Source organism: Podarcis liolepis (assembly GCF_965112155.1).
Source record: "Podarcis liolepis genome assembly, chromosome: 7".
Lineage (NCBI taxonomy): Eukaryota > Metazoa > Chordata > Lepidosauria > Squamata > Lacertidae > Podarcis > Podarcis liolepis.
Window position 1 is genome coordinate 28,035,357 of NC_139561.1, and position 16,952 is coordinate 28,052,308.

General features: G+C 46.8%; 1 protein-coding gene across 6 annotated transcripts in view; it reads left to right on the forward strand.

Annotated features, from left to right (window-relative positions):
• VWA5B1 (von Willebrand factor A domain containing 5B1) overlaps positions 1-4,470 on the forward strand; it is a 68,985-nt gene extending 64,515 nt beyond the window's left edge. For all 6 annotated transcript variants that reach the window (XM_083512844.1, XM_083512849.1, XM_083512845.1 and 3 more), the window contains one exon: positions 93-4,470. In XM_083512844.1, the coding sequence (XP_083368970.1) occupies positions 93-773 (681 nt within the window). In that variant the 3' untranslated portion in view covers positions 774-4,470. The remainder of the gene's footprint in view (positions 1-92) is intronic.
• The last annotated feature ends 12,482 nt before the right edge of the window (positions 4,471-16,952 follow it).

Below are 16,952 nucleotides of genomic sequence, written 5' to 3' on the forward strand. Positions count from 1 at the left end.
CTAGAGAGTTCCAGCACTCTCCTTTGCGACCACCCAAGTTTCTTGCCTGTTTGAGAATCCAAAAGGACTACTGTTTCCCCCCTTCCCCTCAGGTGTCTCTCCAGCTTGCCTGCGGCTCCTTCCTCTTGAACAAGGCCTTCTGTGAGGCCATCAACATCCCCCTGGAGAAGCTGAAGTGGACGTCTCCTTTTGCCTGCCACCGCATGGCTGCCAGCCCCTCAGCCGGCTCCTGCGCCTCCAGGAGATCAGCCACGTCAGAGGAAACCAAGAGCTCTGAGGGAACTCAACCACTGGACAATGTCAATCTCTCGACAAACAAAGAGAGTGAGTCTGTCGAAAGTCACTCCGGGGCCCTGAAGGCTGAGAACAAGCTTTCTCCTCCGGCCATCACCATCCAGCGCTTCTCCTTTCCAGAAAGCATTCCATCGCCTCAGGAGTCGCAGGCTGACAGCGGGAGAGGTTCTGAGACGGACAGCTCCGAGCTGCAGGCCTGGTTGGTGGACATTGAGCTCCAGCAGAAGAATGCACCAGAGGGAATGCTGTGGGCCACAGCCGTGGCCCTAGCCTGGCTGGAGCACAGCTCTGCCTCGTACTTCATTGAGTGGGAGCTGGCGGCAGCCAAGGCCAGCCTGTGGCTAAGCGAGCAAGATTTTCCCGAAGGCTGCAGCCTGCCGGCAGTGAAGGCAGCGGCTCAGCAGCTCTTTGTGTTGCTCAGGCACTGGGATGAAAACCTGGAGTTCAATTTGCTCTGCTACAACCCGAATAATGTATAGAGAGGAGGAGAGGGTGGGCTCTCAGGAGGGAAGGTGGGCACACGGTGGCTCATTCACGAACCAGGTTACAACCTACCAATTACTGCCAGAAACACCCCTGTATGTTGGGTTGAGGGCTGGGCTGGGAATCTCAGGCCCAGAGGTCATATGCAGCCCTTCAAAGATCTCTATCCGACCCCTTGGGGCTCCTCACAGGTCACACCCCTCACTGACCCTCCTCCTGAGCTTCCTTGAGCTCTTTCACCTGGTTGAGACGTGTTCTTGAACTGTGATAACGCTTCTTGCTTTCCTGGATGCAGAGTTGTCTATGTAGAACCTCTCTGACTGCTCTGTGTTTGGACTGTAGCCTGCTGCAGAAAGAGGAGGAGTCCTATCCGTAAGCCTAACCCCATCTACCACTGCCAGGTAGCCCCCAGAAGGTTGCCTGCTAGAGAATGTGGCCTTTGGGCTGAAAAGCAATTCCCTGCCCCCTGGGTAAAGTTTTCCCAGACAATGATCAATGCTGCATTCAGAGGCTACTCCCCACCCCTGCATCCTTGTATCCTCTGCCAGCAACACACATTTTCTATGGGGCTAGAATCATTTAAACAGTGGTAATATTATGCATCCTTTTCTATCAAGTCCCAAGCTTGCAATGTGCATTGCCATCTCCTGCCTAAGTCCTGTGATGGTGGCTAATATTATTCCCGCCTGTAGATACAAACCGTGGAAGCTCCCTTAGCCCAGGGGGTCCATCCAGCCCATTCTTGTAGACACCAGGGATGAGCAGCAAACTTCAGGCTCATGGGTCCCACTCCTGCTCCTGGTTTATTAGGATGCCGGTGGATGTCAAAGTCCAGCAATCAGAGTGTGAAAGAGAGTCAGAGGAAGGGCAACATGTGCCTAGAATTAAGAAACAAGGTGCTTCTTAGCATTTGCTCAGCCCAAGGGTGTGTTTTTATCATCAGATCTAAACTTACATTCCAGTCCCAGACAAAACTCCACTCCTGGTTTTCCCAATAAACTTTCTTCATCTCAGCAGCTTAATTTTTAGAAGAGTCAGATGTGGAGAAAGCCTAATGTTGTTATTGCCCTGTTGTTAAACAAACCCTCACAGATCTACTGAAAATCACCTTGAGACCTAACAGTAGATCTACTTTCTCCCCACCCTGGTCTGTGTTGGCAGGGCAGCAGATCACCACGTTTTCGAAGAGGAATCTCTTCCTGGAAGTGCTGGGGGTTGCACCTGGGATCTTTTCCAGAAAGGGCACCTGCTACAGCCTTTCTCCTATATAAGCATAGGAAGCTACCTTCAACCAAGTTAGACCATTGATCTGCCTAGCTCAGTATTGTCTTCTGCAAAATGTAGGAATGATGTAAAAATCTTACACCGGTACTGTAGTGACGAATTCGGAAGTGCAGGGTTCCCTTCGTTTTAGTCACAGACACACCCACTTCTAAAGTTATATGACCTAAGATTATACAATAATCTTACAAATATAAAACAATAATAATTAGGGATGCATTGAAACGATAAATACAAATCTCCATTTGTTGCTTTTCAGCTGGATCTACTATTTTCTATGCCTGGTACGTTGGGAACTGATTCAGAGTGCTCCAATATGTTCTTTCAGAGTGGCTTAAGCTGTGTTTACCTTGACGTTCCGCTGGAACAGCTTGTGTTGTCTGTGTTCCTAAACGCTTAGCTTCGGAGCATACATAACAGCTTCTCCTCAGTGTTCTTCCCACACACCTTCTCCAGAGTGACCCTAGGAGCCAATCCTCACTGGCTGGCTCAGCCCCTTTCACACTTATTCGTTCCAATAAGCACAAAGGGTGAGAAGGCTTCTTAGTGGCTAAAAAGCTCCCCTTTCATGTTGATTGGGTTGACCCTGCTGCAGAAATAGTAATTTTGCCCGCAGATCACAACACCACTGTAATCTGCTTTGTGGGAAAGAATCCCATGGAGGCTTATAAGCAGTCAATGAAAACAGAATATTCCCTGACCACAGGCTTGCAATCACAAGACATGGCACACAACAGAAAAAGGAACAATCAGGCACCCGTTCTTAAAGTTCAATAGCCCTATTTATAATAACCACTTGGGAACAGTTTAGGGGTTGGAGGTGCCTGATGGAGCTTGCCTTTCAGTAGAGGTGATGGGTTGAGTCCTGCTTCTCATCTCTCCCACTGAGGCAGCCGCTGGAATGGTGAGGAGGACAGATGCAGATGCACAATCCCATCAAGGTTGGTTTTGAGCAGTGTCTTTTTTTATCAGCACGTTCCTGCACACTGGTAATGCAGAGGAGGTGAAAAGACTAATGTTGCAGCACAAAAACATCCTCCCACTTTTCTTTTGGAGGGACCGTTCTTTGTCAACTAATGAGAAAAGGAATTGCATCCAAAGGGAAGATAAAATGTTGGTCGTAATGGGTGGGCCAGTGGCTTTTTGTTGTGTTTAGTTTCAAGGTGGCTGAGGGCACCTGGGAAGGCTGCAAGTGATTTGGAGAAAGAAAGACAAGACATTCACAGCCCTTTATTTCACTCTGCAAATCATCACCCCTTGTGGCTGGCACTCTGCAGCCCTCCCAGGTGCCCATGCTTCAATTAAAGCCCAGGGAAAGACGTCATGAAGTAACTCCACATATGAGGCTAGGAAGGACAGGCACCTGGGGAGGCTACAGAGCATGGAGGAAAATGTTTGATGTAAAGAAAAGCATACATAGCATGCTTACATCGATAAGCTAAGCTGAAAGCCCTACCCTGAGAACCATGCAGACAAATGGGGAGAAAACCTTTGAGAAACTGAAGGGCAGGTCTTGGCACAGCACAAGAAAGAACATAGAAAGCTGTCATATATTGAGTCAGACCATCGAGTCTTCTAGCTCAGTATTGTCTACACTGGCTGGCAGTGGCTTCCCAGGGTTTTAGCCTGGGCACATTCCCAGCCCTACCTGGAGCTGCTAGAGATTGAACATGGCACCTTCTGCATGAAAATCAGATGCTCCATCCTGAGCTATAGACTTTCCCCTAAATGTAAAAAAGGATCCCAGTCCTCATGGAACGCAAAGCTATGGCCAATTGCACATATGTAAGATGAGGAAGTTTAAAACAGCAGTGGAAGACTGCTAAAGCATCAGCTCTATTTTGAAAACAAGACTAGGTGATTCAGAGTTCCCAGTTATTCCAGGGTTCAGACTGGGAGAATTTCAGGAGCCCCCCTACCTGCCACTCATCTTCCAGCCCTCCGGCTCTGCCACCAGGGATGTGTGGAGTGGGGTTTTCTACTGAGCTGTGTTCATACTGCCGGCAAAGTGTTAGCAGCTTCATTTAGTTGTGTCAGTCCACCAGGTGGCCTCTTTCAATGATTGTTCTTGCTGCTCAATGTGATGATATAATTATCTAACGTCCGAAGTGCCTTCCGGATGTGATCACGCCTGCTGTATCGCTGACGCTTTCGACTGTGGTGTCTGGGCTTTGCATATGCCATCCCATGAGCCCAAAACCTCGAAAGTGGGGGGGAAATATTGAAACCTTTTCTTGCCTCCCTTTTGTTTTCATGTAGCAGAGTATTCCTGTGAGCTAAAATATATTTATTGCAGCTTGCACAGTGTTGCGTGAAGTCGGGATCAGGCACTCCTCTCCTCAATTTAAACTAGAGCCATTTTGGTAATTAAACAACAACAACCCACAAATTCAAACTTTGGTCTGTCCCCCCCCCAAAAAAAAATATTGTTTTGGTTTTCTGACTTTCTGCTCAGATTTTACTTTTGGAATCCAGCTAGAAATTAATAGAAGAACAACAGCTTGATTTCTTGCCCACCCTTCACCCATGAGGTCCCGAGGAAGCTTACAGCAATATAAAAAAGCAAGATTAAAATTTGTTAAATGAGTATTTCAATCTCCAATGAAATACAGCCAAGAGTACACAAAACCTTACTCTTGTTGATGGATATGAAGCATCAGCTTGCCAGATTCAATGGTTCCTATGCTTTTTTCAAAATAAGATAAGTAGAATTTCCACTGGTTCCATTCTCTTTTTTTACTTAAAACAAAAAAATAACCTTGTCATCAGATCCAGAGCTGGTACAGATTGTTGCCCTTTTCCTATGGGTCCAAGACCTTCCCTATTTCACCTCCAACATGCCCCCTTTTACTCCCTACCACCGTGGAAACCCTGCTGTTGGTACTTCTGCATCAGCAGATCTTTCCCCCAACATCGAGGGGCTGATCCAGTCCTGTATCCTGTGTTCACAATGCCCAAACAGATGGGAAGCCTGCATTTAGGCTATGAGGGCAAGAGCCAGAAGTCTCCCCCTTGGTGGTCTCCACAAACTGGTATTCAGACACAGACCGGATTACTGCAGTGCATTCTACCTTTAAAGTTGAGCTGAAAGTTGCAGGTAGGGCAAAATGCAGCAGCTAGGTCTAAGGCTGCAATCCTAACTTCATTCACCTGGTAGTAAATTGAATTCAACAAGACTTACTTATGAGGAGACATGGTTAAGAGTGCACTGTTCTAAAGCCTTAACAACTCAGGACTGGAATAGCTGAGAATCTACTTTTCTCTGTATCCATGCCCGTAATGGATGGGACCCTGTCCTCTTTGCTGTTTCAACAATTGCCTACTACTCTGTGCTGCAAAAATGGTTTTTCTCAGGCCTTTCCCAAACTGAATTGCTGTTTTTAGCTGGCAGCTGATCTATGATCTATGAGGATTTTCATTACGCTCTCTATTTCTGCTGTATGACTAGTTTTATTGAATGTCTTTTTTATGTACCCTTGCTCCCTGAATAGATAGTATATACTGAGTGATTTTCTTAATGCTGTCTCTTATGCTGCAGATAGTCCACATAGTAGCTATTATGTGTGCTACTTAAGTAGTAGCATGTGGGAGCATCATAAATGTTGCCCCACCACCAGGCATTGCTCTCTGCCAGCCAAGTGGCATTTTCACTGGCTCCAATCACTTTCAGCCAGCCCAAGCTGATTTCAGGATTGCACCCTTAATCAGAAGCATTTATAAATCTCATTTGGAATAGCGCTGTGATCAGTTTCCCTACTTTCAGTTTACTTGCATCACTTCTTTCTGTTTTGCTATCTAGGTTACGTTCAAAGATATACATTGATAAAACACAACCCCCAAAAAGAGAGGCAATATTGATGCCATTGTACATCTGCTCCCCAAGATTCTTTTTTGTGTAGTGTTTTCACCAATGCGCAACATATCGGTAAAACACCACATAAAAAGAATCTTGACACAATCGCATGTGCAGTCGTATTAAGGGTTGCTTTTGTGCAGTGTTTTAGCAATGTGTGTGGCCCAGTGTCGAGGAGGGAGAAAGACACAAATGGCTCAAAGGAATGGAAAGCTGTGTCAGAGCCTGCACACACGAAAATTTAAGTGGAAACTTAAAGACAGAACAAGAAATGATTCCTAATGCACTGGATCCGTTATGGAAACCAGATCAAGTAATTCAGAACTTCAAAATTTGGGGAGAAATTTACATGAGAATAATATCAGAAACAACCTAATTCTCTATCTCTATCTCTATCTCTATCTCTATCTCTATCTCTATCTCTGTCTCTATCTCTATCTCTATCTCTATCTCTATCTCTATCTCTATCTCTATCTCTATCATCTCTATCTCTATCTATCTCTCCAGTAACAGTCATTAGGAATATCAGGGAACAAATTATGAATGGGGGTTTATTATGAATGGGGGTTTGGTGAGTGTTTTTGGATACACAAAGAAAAATGCCTCTCCGAATTGTGTTTTGAACTCTAGTTGGTGTGCTTGCTTGCTGGAGGAGCAGCTTAGTGAGGGAAGGGCATTGTGCAATATCAGCAAAATGGTGACTGCATGGATTGTTATTTTTCCTTTGGCTGGTTTCTTGTGTTGGTTTTCTCTTGTGGAAGCTTCGGTGTCGCAATAAAACCACAACACGCTGCAAGCAAACCTTTTCTGTGTTAGTTTGTAAGCATGGCGAGGCTGCACTGACGGAATCGATGCACTGCTCCCTCATCACCAGATTTTGGCACCTCTCTGAGAGGGAAAGGACTTTGTGGTAAATGGCCAGGGCCCCACTCAGCAATTTTCACAGAAACACCTTGAAGCGACTTATAAAAGCATATATTAAAACAATCAATGAATCATCTATTATACCGTCAGGGACCCATTGAAACAGGACAAACGGAGTAAGAACATAATCATTAAAACATAAACATATTTAAATATCATATAATACAAGGGGGGGAAATGAGCTACCAACTGCAATTAAAATGAGAGCGTCACCTTATGAGACCTTTGAGGAGAGAACAGGAACTTGGCCACTGACTCTATTAGCTTGTTTGTATCAGCCAAGAAATGTTTCATAGAATTGTAGCGTTGGAAGGGACCCTTAAGTTCATCTAGTCCAGCCCCCTGCAATGCAGGAATATGCAGCTGTTCAATATGGGTATCGAACCTGCAACCTTGGTGCTATCAGCACCATGCTCTAACCAACTGAGCTATCTAGATTTCAGGTACCATTCTGGACTGCTGTCCTTACAGGATGTTTCCTCAGAAAGGGGCAAAGTAGTCTGTTATGTTGCTCTCCGTGAAGATTACAGGGTTTATTTTTATTTATTTATTTTAAAAGTGACCTAAAGTTTTGACTACTTCATCTCTACAGGGACACAAAGAATCCTCCTATGGGACACCTTCATTGTGCCTTCCCAATATTGCAGAAAGGAGACAGCCAAATCTGGAGAAAGCATGGAAATACTTGGGGAAAGTTAAATTATCCTGTTAAAACTGGGGTGGGGTGGGGCTCAAATCTAATAATAAACATCTCAGGAAAAAGACTGTACAGCAGGGATAAGAACATAAGAAAAGCCTGCTCTGCCTCTCTTTTGAATCAGAACCAGTGAAGGTGGTGAAGGTCCTGTGTGAGTGTCTGGAGGCAGTTGGAGGATGGATGGCACATAACGGATTGAGGTTGAATCCTGACAAGACAAAAGTACTGTTCTTGGGGGATGGGGTGGGCTGGTGTGGAGGACTCCCTGATCCCGAATGGGGTAATTGTGCCCCTCTGAAGGATCAGATGCACAGCCTGGGAGTCATTTTGGACTCACAGCTGTCCATGGAGGTGCAAGTTAATTCTGTGTCTAGGGCAGCTGTTTACCAGCTCCATTTGGTACACAGGCTGAGACCCTACCTGCCCGCAGACTGTCTTGCCAGAGTGGTGCATGCTCTAGTTATCTCCCACTTGGACTACTGCATGGGGCTACCTTTGAAGGTGACTCGGAAACTGCAATTAATCCAGAATGCGGCAGCTAGACTGGTGACTGGGAGTGGCCGCCGAAACCATATAACACCGGTCCTGAAAGATCTTCATTGACCCCCAGTACATTTCCGAGCACAATTCAAAGTGTTGGTGCTGACCTTTAAAGCCCTAAATGGCCTCGGTCCAGTATACCTGAAGGAGCGTCTCCACCCCCATCATCCAGCCCGGACACTGAGGTCCAGTGCCGAGGGCCTTCTGGCAGTTCCCTCGCTGCGAGAAGTGAGGTTGTAGGGAACCACGCAGAGGGCCTTCTCAGTAGTGGTGCCCGCGCCATGGAACGCCCTCCCAGCAGATGTCAAGGCAATAAACAACTATTTTACTTTAAAAAGACAACTGAAGGCGGCCCTCTTTAGGGAAGTTTTCAATGTCTGATGCTGTATTGTTTTTAATATTCGGTTGGAAGCTGCCCAGAGTGGCTGGGGAAACCCAGCTAGATGGGCGGGGTATAAATAATAAATTATTATTATTATTACTGCTGGATCAGGCCAATGGCCTGACGAACTGCTTCAAAAGGACTGGAACAAATTTATACTTTATATGAAAGAAAACTGTAAACATTTGAAAACGTTTGTAGGCTTGAACTGAAATGTTTTGTAATGTAAATATAAGGAAGTGATTTACAGATAACAAGGTGAAATATGTGTGGAAGTCAGAAAGAGGGAGGGAAGGAGGTTGATGCTCTTATAGAGTACAGTGGTACCTCGGGTTACAGACGCTTCAGGTTACATACGCTTCAGGTTACAGACTCCACTAACCCAGAAATAGTACCTCGGGTTAAGAATGTCCTGCTTTTCCTTAGGACCAGGGCCGTAGCTAGAGGGTGGCAAGGTGGGCCCCTGCCAGGGGCGCAGGCGAAAAATCAGCTTAAAAATATGTCCATAAATATGTCTAGAAATAAAAATATTGATGTTTAACCTCATAAGAAAAGGTTTTAAATAGAGGGTGAATTGAATGAGTGGAGGGGGCAGGGTTGGAAGAGCTAATTTGTCTGTGGCTAGGGGGTGCAATCTGGACGGTTCTGCCAGGGGCGCAAGATCACCTAGCTACGGCTCTGCTTAGGACACCCCTTTTTTCATGAGAGAAATGTTGGAGGATATGGAGTTATGTGACACCCCCAAGCCAAGGAGATATTTTGTACATTACAGTGGTACCTCGGGTTACAAAACGCTTCAGGTTACAAATGCTTCAGGTTACAGACTCCGCTATCCCAGAAATAGTACCTCAGGTTAAGAACTTTGCTTCAGGATGAGAACAGAAATTGCACGGTGGCAGTGGGAGGCCCTATTAGCTAAAGTGGTGCTTCAGGTTAAGAACAGTTTCAGGTTAAGAACAGGCCTCCAGAACGAATTAAGTTCTTAACCCGAGGTACCACTGTAATGTATTAAGTTATAGAATTATGTAACAAAATGTGATTATGATAAAAGTGGAAAATTTAATAAAAAATATTTTTTTAAAAAAAGGAAAGTGGCCCCCAGAAAATAACCGAGAAGGAAATGTGGCCCCAGTTCTAGAATGTAGGACTAACGCAGCAGCCCCCACCCGACTTTGTTCTTTCCTCTGTGGGAAGTTAATCCAGCCGAAGCCCCAGGCTTTCCTCTTTTTAAAAAGCAAATACCCAACCCCCAATCCCCGGGGTGAAGGGTAGGGAACCCCTTTTAGAGACTTAGTGAAGCCTCCGCTTGAGTTTTGACAGCTGATGATGCTCTGTGCCGAAAGAGGAGGCAGAGGCTGCAGCTGATCTAGGCAGCACGTGGACTGGAGGGTGGGGGTGGGAAACGTATTGGAGGCGTCGCGGGGTCTCCCCCCCCCCCAGCCGCCGCCGCCAGCAGTGCTTGTGAAGCTTCACAGCAAAGCTAAATTGACAGATAAGTGCTTTGGTTCTGATCTTCCTGCCCACACTTTGGCTCGTTTTCGGGTGATTGTTCGGAGGATGATTAGCACAGGTGTATTTATAAAGTACTCATCTCCATGGTGTTCGTTAATGCAAATGCACATGCAGTTGCTTTTCGGATGCCAAGCACCTGCCTGACTTAATCTGCACTCATCCCAAGAGACACTGATGTGGGCAAAAGAAAACCAGTCCTGCACAGCCCTGGGTTTGAGGCAATCAGGACAGGCCCCAAACATTTTGTTGTGTGCAGGGATGTGTGACAGTGCTGGCCATTCTCCCAGTTTCTTGTTTTCCTGATCTTCAGTGCTCTGCATTTCTGCATCACACACACACACACACACACACACACACACACACAAACAACTGGGGGGCATTTTGTTTTGTTCTTGAATCAATTTTATTAAAGGCTTTCAACCTAATGTAGCATAAAATTTCAGCTAAATTAAAGGAAACAATAAAAAGCAATATGTCAAACAGAAAAAAAGAAAATAGAAAAGGAAACACAATACTCACCATAAGACACAAGATTATAAATCTATATCTATGTAGCCCTCAGTCACCCTTTTATCTTGGTCTTCACACATACAGAGAGTTGAATCTTCCCACCTCCCACCCTAAGAAAAAGCCCCTTCCTTTTCTCATCAGCATTCTAGTGCAAATTTCTCTCAATAGGCATGTTTGTTTGCCTTCTCTACACCTTTTTGTGTACAAAGCAAGTTCCCCTAAAATAATGCATTTTTTAAATGTTACTTTCACTATTGCATATATATACATAATGTATGTACACACACACACACACACACACACACACACACACACATATGTATTGGCACACTTTACCACCAATATATTCATTTTGCTACATGTTCTTGGTGGAGAACTCCATTATGAGACTTGAGAAAGCGCAAACTTAGAAGGACATCTGCATCTCAGCTTGCTTACTGTTCCAGAAAGTGTGAATTAGCTAGGTTCACCTTTCAAGGCGAACTGAATAATAATACAGTAATAATAAAAATTCCTACCCTTTCTATGCAAGAGGCTCTAAGGCTTAGACTCCAAGGGGATCTTCTGTGGTTCTTGGAGAACCTGTGGAGGCTATTCACAGTCCAGGCAAACAGGGACGATTGGAGCAGCCGTATTGATAACCCCCTCCCTCTAATAGTGAACTCAGGTGCTGAGCACCAACAATACTGTATCCAAAACAGGGCTGCTGATAAGCAGGAGGCATCAGCATGCCCCAAGGTTTGCAGAAGTCCTCCTCCCTGCAAACTCACGCAAACAGGGCAAAAACACAACAACCCAGAGCAGCTCACTGGGAGCTGAGCATAGTAAGTGTTCAGGGGCAGAGTGGGGAAGAATGCAAAACCTGAAGAAGGGGAATATAATGCAGTGTCCTAGAAAAGGGCATGGCTGGCTGGGACCCCGAAGAGGATCACAGTATCCTGCAACTTTTTGTCACAAGTGCCGCTTTAAAAAAATTACAAGAATGGCCAGTGGCGTAGCGTGGGTTGTCAGCACCTGGGGCAAGGCAAGTAATTTGCGCCCCCTAACCCGTGGATTTGTGCCCCCTAACCCGTGGATTTGCGCATCCTAACCCTAACCCCCAGATGTTGCGCCCAGTGCGGCCGGGCCCCCCCTGCAACCCCCCCCCGCTACGCCACTGAGAATGGCCAAGAAAAATCTGATAATGCTAGAGCTCGTGAACATTCATTGGCGCTGAATGCCTGACGGTTCAGGGGAGATGAAAGAAAATGCACTTTTTCATGACGTGCATAATTAGAACGGTGGGACTCGCTCCCTCGAGGAGGCAGTGAGGGCTTTAAAAGAGGGTTAGGTAAACTCATTGAGGATAAAACGATCAATGGCTTGTAGACAGAATGGCTATACTCTGCCTCCACGGCTGAAGGCAACAACGCTTCTGAATCGCAGCTGCTGGAAACCGCGGGAATACTCTTGTGCTTGGAATCTGGTTTCCCAGAAGAGGAGGCAGGATGCTGGACTAAGATGGGCTGTTGGCCTGACCCAGCACGGATCTCCTGACATTCTTATGCTCTTAGGAGGACCCAGCAGGGAACTTACCCCCCCTCCCCCACCGCTCACATCTGAGCCCACGTCAACAAACCCATCTCAGCTCTCTCCTTCTAACTCCTCTCCTCACACAGGTCTCTGAGCTCCAGATCCTTTTCATCCCGCAAAACAAGAGGGCCCTTTTGCTCAGAAAGAACATCCCAGCAGGACAAGCCCATCCATCTGTTGCAGGCCTAAGGGGCAAGGCAGGCGACCGCTTACCGCTCTCTTGCATCCCTGGCAAAGTCGCTAGGGGGAGCTGTGCAGCCAGGCTCCATCCTTAATGAGCTTGGATGCCTTTCTCGTTGCCCAGGCAACCGCTAGGACCAAAGCAAGAATTACATGTTGAAATAGGGATTCCATGTGTTCCTGCTGTCCCTATTGACCTGGGACAGTTCTGCTTTCCTGGTCTCTGGTAAATCGCCATCCTGGTTTTGCCCCTATGTGGCGGTGGGAAGGGGGGCTTGTTAAAAAACACATTGCCTTGCTATTCACCTCCTTTGTCCTGGAAGTTAAAACTGTGAGTTGAGAGTGGATGCCTCTAGCCAGGGCCTCTAGCCAAGACCTTTAGGCGCCTGAGACAAGATGCAGACCCTCCAAGGGCCCCTATTTTCCAGGGACAGTCCCAGATTTACAGAACCTGTCCCGGTTTCTGTTTTGGTCCTGGAATGTCCTGCTTTTCCTTAGGACCAAGGCCGTAGCTAGAGGGTGGCAAGGTGGGCCCCTGCCAGGGGCGCAGGCGAAAAATCAGCTTAAAAATATGTCCATAAAATATGTCTAGAAATAAAAATAGTGATGTTTAAACTCATAAGAAAAGGTTTTTAATACAGGGTGAATTGAATGGGTGGAGGGGGCAGGGTTGGAAGAGAGGCAGAAAGAAGAGCTAATTTGTCCGTGGCTAGGGGGTACAATCTGGATGGTTCTGCCGGGGGCGCAAGATCACCTAGCTAGCTACGGCTCTGTTTAGGACACCCCTTTTTTCATCAGAGAAATGTTGGAGGATATGGAGTTATGTGACACCCCCAAGCCAAGGAGTTATTGTGTACATTACAGTGGTACCTCGGGTTACAGACGCTTCAGGTTACAAACTCCGCTAACCCGGAAGTAGTACCTCAGGTTAAGAACTTTACCTCAGGATGAGAACAGAAATCGCATGGCGGTGGCACGGCAGTAGCGGGAGACCCCATTAGCTAAAGTGGTACCTCAGGTTAAGAACAGTTTCAGATTAAGAATGGACCTCCGGAATGAATTAAGTTCTTAACCAGAGGTACCACTGTACAACCTTTAGAAGACATCTGAAGGCAGCCCTGCATAGGGAAGTTTTATTTTAATGTTTAATGGTGTGTGTGTGTGTGTGTGTGTGTGTGTGTGTTGGAAGCTGCCCAGAGTGGCTGGGGCAACCCAGTCCGATGGGTGGGGTATAAATAAGAAAATGCTGCTGCTGTTGTTAAACAGGACATCCCTATTTTCATCAGTTGGAGGGTGTGAAGATGTACCACCAACACAGGATCCTTACCAGGGTGGAGGGAGGCCTGCGGCAATGCAGCTGGTCTGAAGGAGCACCCCTTTCTGGCAAGGGGGAAAAGGGAGCTTTCAGTGAGGTGCTCCTGCTGCTGCTCTTTCCATCCTTGGCTGTGTCTTCGACTTACCCAAATATGAGTCCAGATCTAACCCCACCCACCCATGGGACTAGGCACCCAAGGTGGGTCACCTCACACCACCTCATTTCTGCACCGGCCATGCTAACTATGGGCTTTGGAGGCAGTCCACTGGATGCACCTTGCTATCCTCTGCTCGAAACTCACTGTCTGAGGTAGCCACCTCGCTTTGCCTCATGGTAGGGCCTGTCTCTGGTGCTCATCCCCATTGGGCACTGATTGTAAGGCAGTCCATGGTGTGGTGTTTCCCTCACTGCAGCGTCAACCAGTTCATAGAGCTAACAAAGGCTACTGGGTCTATGGCCATTTTCCAACATAGTGCCCTGCTGATGCTGTGGGACTCTAACTTTAACCAGGCCAGCACAGCCAATGCTCAGGAATTTGGGGAGCTGTAGTTCCCAGCAGCTGGAGGGCCACAGGTTGCCCATCCTGGATGTACTGGAAGTTTGGTCCTTGAGGGAGCTGGTCAAGGATTTTGCATTGCATTCTGAGAAGTCCTTCTGTCTACCAGTGTGCCAATGGTCTAGCTGGGCAAGCAGACTTTCTTGCCATATCCATTTGATTTATACACATACAGAAACATTTGCATTTTAATGCACACTTTTTCCCAACAGATGCATTTTTGCAAATGTTATCTGTTTGGAGAACGGCATTGCAAAATTCGGAGAAGAGGAGATTTGAAAAGATAGCAGTCTGAGTCGTTGCTTCAAGTAGCACAAATTAGGTAGGATTCTTGTTAAAATACCAAGAAAATCAACTCTATCCCTGTATCCCTAGCTGGGAGTAATTAATTCCAAAGCCAGCGTCCACAAGATCTTGAGAGAATGTTTTACGAATCACAAGCTTAAAAAATAAGCCTGTCCCCTGCAACTGCAGCTATAATGTGTCAAGAGGGCCTCTGGGCATGTGTGGCTGTTTATGCATAGGATCCATTATCCCATTATTTGCAGAGGTGGAAACTGGAGACCCAGCAGGAGTGATCACACACCCTTCCTTTCTATATTTCTATATTTCATGAGCATATGGAGGGACAGCTGAAGAAGGCTAATATGCCTTCTTTAGTCACTACCACGTGAGATGTTTAACTGTCAGTGGGCTGAACTCTGCAGAATAACTTTTTAAAAAGAAAAAATAACCCCCAGAAGGCAAAAATTAGGACAGTGATTAGAAAACAAGGAGCCCCACCCTCCCCACCAGTAAATGGGGATGGTTGGGAGGTATATGTGACATAACAATCTTCTCTTATTTTCGGAACATTGCTCACCTCTTCTTGGAGGAAAGGTTGCAGCGACTGAGACTTTTCAGTTTACAGAAAAGGCAAGTAGGAGGTGACAGGATAGAAGCTTATAAAAATCACGCATTTCGTGCAGAAAGTGGATCGAGAAAAGTTTTTCTCTCCCTCTCTCCTAACACTAGAACTTGGTCTCGGGATATTGTGGTCCCCCCTATGCTATGCTCCCCCCACTGCCCTCTAACCATTTCTCTGATTTCCCAACCCACTGCCTCTACCCCCATCTTTGCTCTGAGCTCTGCCCACTAGGCCCTGCCTCAGTCCCAGAAGTAGAAAACTCAGCATTGTGCTAAGATTTGGCATAACCAAATCAGAAAGCCAGACAGGGCACTGCAGAGGGAAAGGACGCATTTCATGACCCCCGCAGCTCATCTAATTGTCAAGTTGGAAGGTGCCAGGAGGGGTCATTTAGTCCAACCCCTGCAATGAAGGAATGTTCTGCCCAATTTGGGGCTCGCACCTACAACCCTGAGATTAAGAATCTCTTGCTGTCCAACTGAGCTATCCGGCTGTTGGATAACCATTGCGCCCATCTCCTTTTCACGAGCCGTTAGCACCCACCCCACTTTCCCTCTGCTATCTGCAATTCTCATTATTTCCAGTGGAGTGTTTAATGCTCGCCATTTCCTACAAAGGCTTTCTCCCATGGGTTTTGGCGAGCTGTGCCTGCAATTGCAATTATCACACTGCAGGCTTCTCCTTTCTCTCCCTCCTGCCTTGGGGAAAAAACACATTGCCATGCTGTAAAGATGAAGAGAAGTAGGATAATCAAAGCTGTGTTGTCCATCCCTAAATCAAAGGGACTCAGCTTCCTGGAGGGGGGGCCCTGAACTCTGAAGAAGCGGGGAGGCCGGAAAGCAGCGACTATGTGTGGGGCTTGGCAGGGGAGCTCAGCAAACACACAAACCCCAAGGCATTCCACGCTGGGATGCTGGGATTTTGTGCTGAGTCATACATTGGTATCTGAGCAGGGACTTCTGAAATCCCCTGCATCTGAATTTCTCTGCTTCATTCTGGAGTTGCAAATTAAGTGCCCCCTCTTTCTCTGCAGGGCACTAAGAATTAACCATGCTTCTATTTTGCATCTGAAGTTAGTCATGCTCAGAGTGGATCCGCCAAAATGTTATCGTGACTAACTTAGGCTCATTAATTTCAATGGATCTTCTCGGAGTAGAACTTAAATCAGATACAGCCCTATTATTATTATTAATAGTAGTATTAGTATTATTTATTCAGTTCAACACCCCTCCCTTCTTCCAGAAGGAGGCCAGGGTGGTAGAAACTGCAATGATCAAACGTTCTAAAGACATTTTAAAAACAGTTTAATAACTATGATCTCCTGAAAAGGCAGAGGTGTTATGTGTTCCAAGTTTTTGAGTCCAGCGGAAAGACAGCCTGTTCTGGATGTGGTCACACTCCTCTGGAAGGAGCAGATTTGTAGCTTGGGGTTTCTCATGGATTCAATATTGTCTCTTGAGACCCAGGTCATCTCGCTGGCTAGGAATGCCTACTTCCTGATGTGGCTGGTTTGCTAGCTACAGTCCCATTGGAGCAGAGATGACTTGGCCACAGTATTCCATGCTGTGGTAGCTTTCAGACTAGATTGTTGCAATCAGCTGTCCACAGGGCTGCCCTTGAAGATGCCTCAGAAACTTCCACTGGTCCAAGTACAACAGCCCTTAGAGATCGCTAGCTGGGGTTCAGTTTCAAGCAGTGATGTAGCATGGGGGGTGCAGGGGGGCCCGGCCGCACCGGGCGCAACATCTGGGGGGGGCACGCTTGCACTCGCAGCTCTCTGCCCCTACCTGGCTCACTCTCTCTCTCTGACTGCAGTGCGAATCTGATCTGAGCCGCCGGGTCACTGCCCACTGTGGAGGGGGGGTGCCAGGCGTGTGGTGCGGTGCGGAGAGTGGGGGCACAAATTACTTGCCTTGCCCCGGGTGCTGACAACCCACGCTACACCA